The sequence below is a fragment of the Strongylocentrotus purpuratus genome, unplaced genomic scaffold (genome assembly GCF_000002235.5).
Source record: "Strongylocentrotus purpuratus isolate Spur 01 unplaced genomic scaffold, Spur_5.0 spur5_scaffold_3, whole genome shotgun sequence".
NCBI lineage: Eukaryota > Metazoa > Echinodermata > Echinoidea > Camarodonta > Strongylocentrotidae > Strongylocentrotus > Strongylocentrotus purpuratus.
This window is the reverse complement of record NW_022145609.1, coordinates 16,970,731-16,979,981: the sequence shown is the minus strand read 5'-3', so window position 1 is coordinate 16,979,981 and position 9,251 is coordinate 16,970,731. Positions and strand designations below refer to the sequence as shown.

The following is a 9,251-nucleotide window of genomic DNA, read 5'->3' as shown; positions in this document are numbered from 1 at the left end:
CCCGCTTTCTCAATAACGCTCTTTTCGTTTGCCCATTCTTTTCTCTCTGCATTTTCTCAGTATAACTTAGAGACTGGTATATTTTGTTGTCGGTAAAATTCAAAAAAAAAAGGAGAAACGTTTATTGTTACATGTTGTAAAGTTTGTGGCAAACGTGTAGGCAACTTTCTATATAAAAAAAAAAATACCCCCCCCCCCCCTCCATCCCCAAATAATGTGTGAGCCAACGCCCAACGCCCAACGCATTGAGCATAATGAATAGTTTGTAGTTTTGATCTAACTCCCTGTTTTGATGTACGAACTACTCAACGGAAGGACGCTCCCCTTTCCTCCTTCGGCGCTGTCTTTTCCGCATCCCTACTTATTGTCTCACATCCTATTGTTCTCATTTTTGCACACACACACACACACTCTCTCTCACACTCTCTCTCTCGCTCGCTCTCTCTCACTCTCTCTCTCTCTCACTCACTCTCTCTCTCTCTCTCTCTCTCACACACACACACACACTCTCTCTCTCTCTCTCTCTCTCTCTCATTCTCTCTTTCTCTTCTTCTTATGTCTATCTGTAACAATAGGAAGGTGTAATCTGTTTCGCTTGTCATCTCTAAGGGTTAAGGTGCGCAATAATGTACTACGGCTGTCATTGCTACCTCACGGGACAGCCTTCACGTAACGTGATGGTATGTAGCAGAATGGAAAAAAATCGTAAAACTCATAAATATCAATCGTCACTTTCCATCACGTGTATATAGTCGTAACATCGATCCGCACCCCACCCCTCTCGCTCCATCTCTCCTCTCTCTCCCGCTCTCTTCTTTCAACCCCGGTCTTGATCAATGCTACACGGCCCGCTTGTCTTTCAACTCGCCCAATTGTCATCATAACAACGAGTTAAAGAGGAGAGAAATGGGGTGGGCGACGACGTAAAAAGCGATCAAGGTGAAAAACATTTGGCAAAAAAAATCTAAAGCGGAATGCGCGCCTCTTGCTGTTTCACTTGGCCGTTGCGAGTCGTAAGCGAGAGACATGAATGCTTAGGAGTTTCATTGTTTCATCGCACCTTGTCCTCACCTAAGACATGTTCCTAATCAACACGAGTATGCCATCACAGTATGGTAGCAGTTTGGATGTGTCGGATGTCAAAGTCATACTTGTGTTTTGTGTTAACATAGCTCCATGAGCATCCCGATGTGAGAATCAAATATCAACATATTATCGTAGTGAGATAGTTTAGCGAAAGTGTGTCGAAAATTGTGTAGTTCATCTCTGCATCGATTCCAACTTTGGAATAACTGATCTATTCTCCTTCTACTCTTTTGGAATCTGTAAACATCAAATATGTGCCCTACCCGTTCGCATCCCTCCCAGTTATGCATCCTCTGTTTTGTGTTGCTATGCAACTGCATCCATCTCTCGGCTTCTCCCACTCGCCTCACAGCCTGGCCAAAGCTGCGGATATTCGGAGGCAACGATATTCATGAGTCGCCTCATCGTGAGATACGCCGCTCGACCGAGGCGTCAACCCCGTCGCCGATGTCGTCGGCGGGTTCGAATCATCTACCGTTAATCCAGACGTCATCATCTCCGTCAAATAATTCACCAGGGGGTTCATTGACCCCATCATCGGAACCTGTAACGCCATCTTCATTTGCAGCGTCGTCATCGTCGCTGGACATGTCATTTTGCCCGAGTTGTCGCATGCGGAATCAAATTAAAACCGATGTCGACGACCAGGAGCCGAGGTCACCGATGATGTCAGCGGCTGAGAAGGAATACCGCATCCAGACCCTCAAAAGAAACATTCTAGAGGCCCTGCATCTTGAATCCCCGCCACTTGTCAAAGCTGATGCCCCGAGCGTTGACCCAAAGGTCATTGAAAGGATCTTTAGCGAATCAGAAAAGGACGAACCGGAGGACGACGAAGATTTCAAACATGACATCGAGAAAACCAACAAGCAACTGATAGTAGGTGTTGCAGGTAAGTTATCGTCTATAACGTTTCTTTCTTTTTTTTGCTTGTGCATAGAGCAAAAAATTATGCTTCGCTTGTGAGCGAGTGAAAATATTCACTGTGTTATTTAGGTTGGATAATCTTTGGAGAGCGAAATTAAACCTTTTGCCCTCTTAGCAACTCCCCATTTTATAAGATCAATAACTGTCCGTCGAGCACCTCTTCGAGATGCCCTTTTTGAACGTTGACAATATTTTGTGCAGAAAAAAATTGTTGTAGAAATAGATTCATGTTGGTTGTTTTTCTTTGTTTTGTACCGTATGTACCTGTTTCGATTCGATCATGTTTTGTGGAGCATACATGTACACAGCTCTCCTTGTTATTGAGGCAGTGCTGTTAACAGATTACTACACTTTCTCTATTTTCAACAGCTTAGAAAAATCGTGTGCTAAAAAGTTATTGCACTATATCTTACGAAGATTACATAGGAGGTTCGCAAGGAAAAGCTGGGTTGTCACATTTGAATTCATATTTCACAGTCGGTCTTTCAGTAATTTGATGTTCAGTAATGTTGGAACTGTTATACCTTGTTATACATATATAAATAACACTTGTGAACTCCTTCGCTGTTTGAAAATGGTAACACATCGTCTTATTTCTTAAAACCGTAAAAGTCATTAGGTTATAAGATGCTTCAGATCTTTCCTAATTATTCACGAAATAATGTATTTCCGATCAATGTCGGAAAAAATATTGACGATCTTTGTCCGGCATCCCACCCTCCGCGCCGCTATTAGGCCCCGCCCCCCCCCCCCCCCACTCATTGTTATTTAGGGTACGCGTATGCCTTGTCCCTCCCTTTGAAAGCACCCCCTATCTCAGGGCTGTCAACATTTCTGAACACCCCTTTCGCGGGCTTTTCCTGCCTTGGTGACCCCCCTCCCCTAATCCAGAACACTGCTAAATGTAACCCCCTATCTATGAAATTCAAGATATTTTATAACCCCCTTTTTTAAATTTCTCAGGAATCCAAAGAGAGAGAGAAATAAAACACCCCTTTTTTAAATAAATCTCCGAGTGAAAAGTCAAAATAATACACCCCTTTTTTAAATACAATTCTCGGGCCGGACTTTGTCGCGCCAAAAGTACCCCTTTACCGGAGATTTTGGGAACACGAATGCGGTCCCTCCGACCCCGGGGTGTGGGGGGGGGGGGTATTAGGCTCCCGGAGAGGTTGATTGTGCAATGGGGAGATGGCTTTTATCCCGAAAAATATCAGAAGCTTGGCCTTTTTGCCTGGAGGCATAGTAATGTGCGATGAAAGAAAATGTGACAATGCCGGTAAACGCACTCTAGTGTGTATCCAGCCTTTAACCAAGTCGGCCCGCTGGCTCTCTCGCTAGCTATATAGAGAGATGTAGAGCAAAGCAAATAGCTAATAGACGAGCTGTGATTAAAGACCTTTGAGAGGCAGGAATACGGGCATAATATTAAGCCTGAGGGCTCTGGAATATCAATTCATATCAAGTTAGGTAGGCCTAATCTTGCGAACGAGTGAAGCGAACAAGCCACCATTTTCGGCACCTTACAATGGTGACAATGGTGACACTGTAATAATTATGCCCTCGCAAATATAACCCATACGGTACTGAACGTACAGAAAAATATATGCCTGAATATCAACTCATATAACTTTTCAATCGGGGGAGGGGGTGTTCTCCGGCGTCCAATTACAGGCGCGTAACCAGGGGGCGGTGGGGCGGTCCCCCATCCCCCCCCCCCCAAAAAAAAAACAAAAAACGCCGGCCCAAAAAAAAGAAGAAGAGAAAAAAGTAAGAAGACGTAGGAAGATTAAAAAATGAGCAGACATGGACACATTTCTTTTAATTCAGACAAGGATTAAGAGTCGTGAGCGGTTCAATGAATCATCTTCTTTCATTAAATGTCAAAGCTTCTGCACCCCTCCCTGCACCCATCACCCCTAGGGATGACATTTTGGAGTGGATATTTGAACATTTGCTATATTAAATTGCCATATAGGGTCCAGGTGTAGCTTTTGGGGGCGATTATCAGAGAGTGATTTTGTTTTTCTGGGAAGTATTTATTGTCTGGTAGTAACTAGTAATTGCCCTTCCTACTAACTTCCTTATGTTGTGTTTCTTTTAACACTTTCATAAACAGACTTTTGGTTAAAGACAGAAAATGTTGTGCATTTTCTTTTTTCATTATTTTCTTTTTCTTCTTTTTCTTCTTCGTCACCGTAACCTCATCTAGGTGAGATGGGTGGCTATGGCAACGAGCACACGGTCAAACTGAGTTTCGCCATACCTGCTGACGTTCAGCGTGCCAAGTCTGTCAAGGGAAAACTCTGGCTCGGCCTAGCCAACTCGTCGAGCGCCACCACGGGATCACTTTTCGTCATCCAGAGGTTGCATCGAAAATACTACGGCACCCATGTCATTGGTGTCCATCGCTTGGAGAGTGCATCACTAGGGACTTGGATCGGCATCGATTTGTCACCGACTAGGTGGTCAGCCAGCGAACCGGCGGTAGTATTGGAAGTCATTTCAGAACCTGCCCAACAAACCGTCGACCTCTCTGCCGGCGCTGTTCTAGAGGTCAACATGATGACGCGCGAAGACACTCACCATCGGCGTACGCGCCGCGGGATCGAGTGCACATCAAATAACCCGACAGGTTGTTGCTTGCAGCCGTTCTCCGTCCATCGAGACGATTTGAATTGGAGTTGGCTCATTGCTCCGACAAATATCCAACTGAACTACTGCCGAGGGTCGTGTGATTCGGGGACTAGCCCCATCTTCAATCATTCCAGCATCTTCTACGCGCACACTATGAGGCAGATCAACAGTAGCCTTCGCATGCGGCTCCTACCTTGTTGCACACCTAAGCGCCTCGGTGACGTTCAAATGCTCATCAAATCCGGTGACGACACAATTTATCGCAGGACAATACCAAATCTGATGGTACGAGAATGCGGATGTGCGTAGCTCCGCTTAACTGCGCGCGCGCTGCGCAACCGGACAGTGCCGGATACCGGATTTAACAAATCAATCATCCGATATACACAAGCGTCATTTCATCTTAAACCTGAGGCAAGTGTTTTTTTTTTACAGTTAGGAATTTATTCAAATCTAGGGATGGGGGTGGGCAAGTTGGCCTATATACCTACCCATATACACTTATATGCAAATATACATACGTTTCTCTGAATTTCTCTCATATTCTGGCCCACAACCACAAATTATTGAAAGATTTAATCAAGGGCACCCCCCCCCCCCCCCATCTCTCTCTCTCTCTTTCTCTCTATCACTGTATCTGTCTCTCTTTCCGTTCTTTCACAATTTCATAGGGGGATCGGGTGTATGCGTCCCCTCGTTCGCTGTAGCGACGTCGTTACCCTGGATATCAGATAATTATACCAAAAATGAATACCTGCTACCTAGGTAGGTAGGTAGCCCCACTGCTGGTTTTATGCATTCGAATGATGAACGACCGAACGAACACGCCTGGAGAGGGCGGCAAAGCTTTGGTGTAATTCCTTCTTGCATACCTGACAAACCAGTGTGATCTGAAGTTGGACTATTTATAGTGTGTGACAGCACTGTGTGGCATTATGTGTGAATCGCTCTACGTGCAAACTGAAATTTTCATCATCTATATTCATAGATTTGCTTTCATAAATATGATATTCGTAATGATACAATATTGCATCACGATTGAATGTATTTTCACTACCAATCGCTAACATATATTTTTGTCCATCGATTGATGTAGTGGTTTGTTTATTCAATTCGATTCGCAGAAACTTTTCAGCCATGTTCTGAAGCAATGTGTTCATGTATCTTAGTTGCGTCTTGGACTGCTTGTCAAGAATTAAGATTTTGGGAGGAAAATTCCAAGATTTAACATTTGGCGTCAAAACATGTTGTTATTATAATTATCATTATTATCATAATCATTGTTTTTGTTATTGTTATTTTTATTACTATTATTACTGTTATTATTATTAACATTATCTTAGAAGTAGTGGAATATGTAGTAGTAGTAGTAGTAGTAGTAGTAGTAGTAGTAGTAGTAGTAGTAGTAGTAGAAGTAGTAGTAGAAGTAGTAGTAGAAATAGTAATATTCTCTTAAACTTCACAGGTTTTCTTTGATGTTTGGGTTATTTTTTTTTTAAAGCGGGACTGCACTACTTGTAGCTACTTGCGCCCTCTATATAGCCAACAATGCCTAAGTGGTAGCCGTTGGTCCCCCATGATCCCCTTTTTCGTATGTTAATTGAGAGCTGATTTGATGAGAAACACCTGCCAGTGACCAGGCAGGAATTTCTAATCCCTTCTGGCGTAACTAGTGCAGATAGGCTTAAAACCGACAACTTAAAGCTTATCTGCCATATTTTACAAGAGGGATTAGAGCGCCCTGCAAGGTCACTGGACAGGTGGTTATCTCATCAACTCAGCTCTCAGTTAACATAAGAAAAAGAGGATCATGGGGGACCAATGGTCACCGATTAGGCATTGTTTGTTATATAGAGGGCGCAGGTAGCTACAAGTAGTGCAGTGGGCTTTTAAACAACACAAAAAGACTTGGCATAGTCTCTAAATAATGCTAGCTGTATATTTATTAAGCGGTACATTATAAAATGTAAAACTGCCTGTCTTCGTATAACGATGTTTTGTGCATATTGTCTGAATGAGGACAAGATAATTATTGATAGTCATCTACGTATTAAAATGCAAAAAGTATATAATACTAGATATATACAACTTGTATATTTCTTTCCAATGTTACACTTGTTTATACGCGGCCTGTTCTTATAAGAGCTTTCAATCATAAGAACAAAATTTTACATTTTACATATTTTTTTAAAACTACATTTAAATATCGGTCTACTGCTTTAATCCCACTGAGTTCAGGCGCGTACACAGGAGGGGGGTGGGGTTGGGGGTTAAACCCTCCCCCCCCCCCCCCCCCCCTTGGTATTTTTATGTGTGTAAACCTCCCCCCCCCCCCCCCCTTTGGATTTTTTTTTTTTTTAATTATTAAAAAAAATATTTAAAAAAAAATAAAAATATGCCCATGGCTGACCTAAAAAGGTGACCTTACACCCCCCCCCCCCCCAACGGAGCCAAATGTCAAATTTTCAAATTTCGAGACCAAAAAAAAAAAGTGTCCTCTAACCCCCCCCCACCCCCCTCCCCCCCCCCCCCCCCTCCCCCCCCCCCCCCCCCGCTTATATCAGCGGTCGGCTGAGTCGTTGCGAAATTTTCGGCCCGATTTATAAATGTTAAACCCCCCCCCCCCCCCCTTGAAAAAAATCCTGCGTACGCGCCTGACTGAGTTTGTGGTAATCATGCAGTGCTTATAAACAGTGCTGTTTATTATGCTACTACTCATTATTATCAAGACGATAACTAGAATAATTTTATAAGCTGAAGAAAGATATTAAGATGTTAATGTAGGCCTAATGTAATTTCGATGATATAGTTTTTTTATCGATATAAACGCTTTGCAATAATGGCGAGCGTCAATTTATTTTATTTTATGTATCATTTATAGGGACAGGCTTAAATAATTATCTGTTAACAGAGTATACCACTAACTTGATAGGTATGTTACCCGTTTGAACTAAATTCATTCAAAATTCTTAGAAATTGGTGTTTGTTTACTCACAAGCAGCGTATATACAAATGATGAACAGTCGTATTTTGAAAGGTTAGACCTAATAACACAAAACAAGGAAGAAGAGAAATAGTCTGGTTGGTTTTGGTTGGTTTACCATGAGTGTAAATGGGATAGGTGCAAAATAAAATGTTGAAAAGGTGATTTTGCAATGTGTAACATGAAATTTAAATATGTATGCGCAATGAAAACGATAAGAAAAAAGATAATGGATGAAGAAGATAAATGACTATCGCTGTTTAATTAGAATCATTCCATTATAGTAACTATTTTTGACATGTTGATTTTGTCATTCTTTTCCATTTTTCCATTTTTGCAATAAAGTCATGAGCAAAAGCACAATTGCTAGTATGTCTGTTTCTCTTTTATAATCGGCTTTCTAAATGATTCATCTCCAACATATCGTGTATTTTTAGGGAATTATCAATTGTTACTCAAATAGGAGCAGGCAAAGGGGCTTGTAATATCTTAATGATGATGATAATGATGGTGGTGGTGGTAGTGATGGTGATGGTGGTGATGATGATGATGATGTTGATGATGATGGTGGTGGTGGTGGCGGCGATGATGACGATGTTGGGGTGGTGGTGGTAATGATGATGATGATGATAGAGGCGATGATGATGATGATGTTGATGATGATGATGATAGTGATGATGGTGATGATGGTGATGATGATGGTAATGATGATGATGATGATAGTGATGATGGTGATGGTGATGATGATGATGATAGTGATGATGATGGTGATGGTGGTGATGATGGTGGTGATGATGATGACTACAATGTTGGTGATGGTGGTGGTAATGATGATGATGGTGATGATAGTGATGATAGTGATGATGATGATGATGGTGGTGGTGGGGATGATAATGGCGGTGGTGGTGGTGGAGATGATGATGGTGGTGGTGGTGGTGATGGTGGTGGTGGTGACGATGATGATGCTGAGGATGATCACAGTTTTGACGACATTGACGATGGTACAAATTACGAAGATGATGAGAATGATAACGATGACAAAAAGATGACGACTACACACGGATAATGAAGTTGCGATCGTGAAGATGATGTAGAGAAATCTATAAACCCGACGACGATGGCGATGATAATGATGAAACATATGAGAATATTTAAAGATAATCTTAGAGATAACGGTAACCATGACAATGTTTCCCCTTCCAAATGAGCCGAGTAGAAAAAGCTAGGCCTCGGCCAATATCAGACAAACAACTCTACCGGTCACGTTTTGACCAACTGAAAAGTCTTTCCCATTTTTTTTTCTTTCGCTGTTTTCTTCCTTTCTCTTTATCGGTTTCCTGTCCAATCCCACGATTTTTTGCCTTGATTTATTGCTTTTTAATACTCTAAGGAGCGCATTTCATTTTGTTACGACCTGTTAAAGTCATGTTTCAACAGGGGATGTCTGATTATTTGAAGTCCTGCCGTTGTTTTTCTCGAGATAGAAACATTAAGGAAAGTAAAGGGAAAATATGTTTGACGTGGTGTAAATCATATCGCAGGGAGACCAGGTGGCTGAACAAATATTATGATTTCCAAAACATTCTTGCACGTTGACAAGGAAGGAGTGAAATAATGA

At 42.0% G+C, this 9,251-nt stretch overlaps 1 protein-coding gene across 1 annotated transcript; it reads left to right on the top strand.

The window, feature by feature from the left end:
• Positions 1 to 873: 873 nt before the first annotated feature.
• Positions 874 to 5,239, top strand: LOC100889503 (growth/differentiation factor 8). Its single transcript, XM_003730655.3, has 2 exons — positions 874 to 1,978; positions 4,226 to 5,239. The coding sequence occupies exons 1-2, from the start codon at positions 1,339 to 1,341 to the stop codon at positions 4,957 to 4,959; spliced, it is 1,374 nt and encodes a 457-aa protein (XP_003730703.2). The 5' UTR covers positions 874 to 1,338; the 3' UTR covers positions 4,960 to 5,239.
• The last annotated feature ends 4,012 nt before the right edge of the window (positions 5,240 to 9,251 follow it).

Bases quoted from the DNA above. Each gene is read 5' to 3' on its own strand.
- LOC100889503 (XM_003730655.3), top strand. From the start codon at position 1,339: ATGTGCCCTACCCGTTCGCATCCCTCCCAGTTATGCATCCTCTGTTTT. The intron at 1,979-4,225 runs GTAAGTTATCGT...AACCTCATCTAG, and splicing joins ACTGATAGTAGGTGTTGCAG to GTGAGATGGGTGGCTATGGC.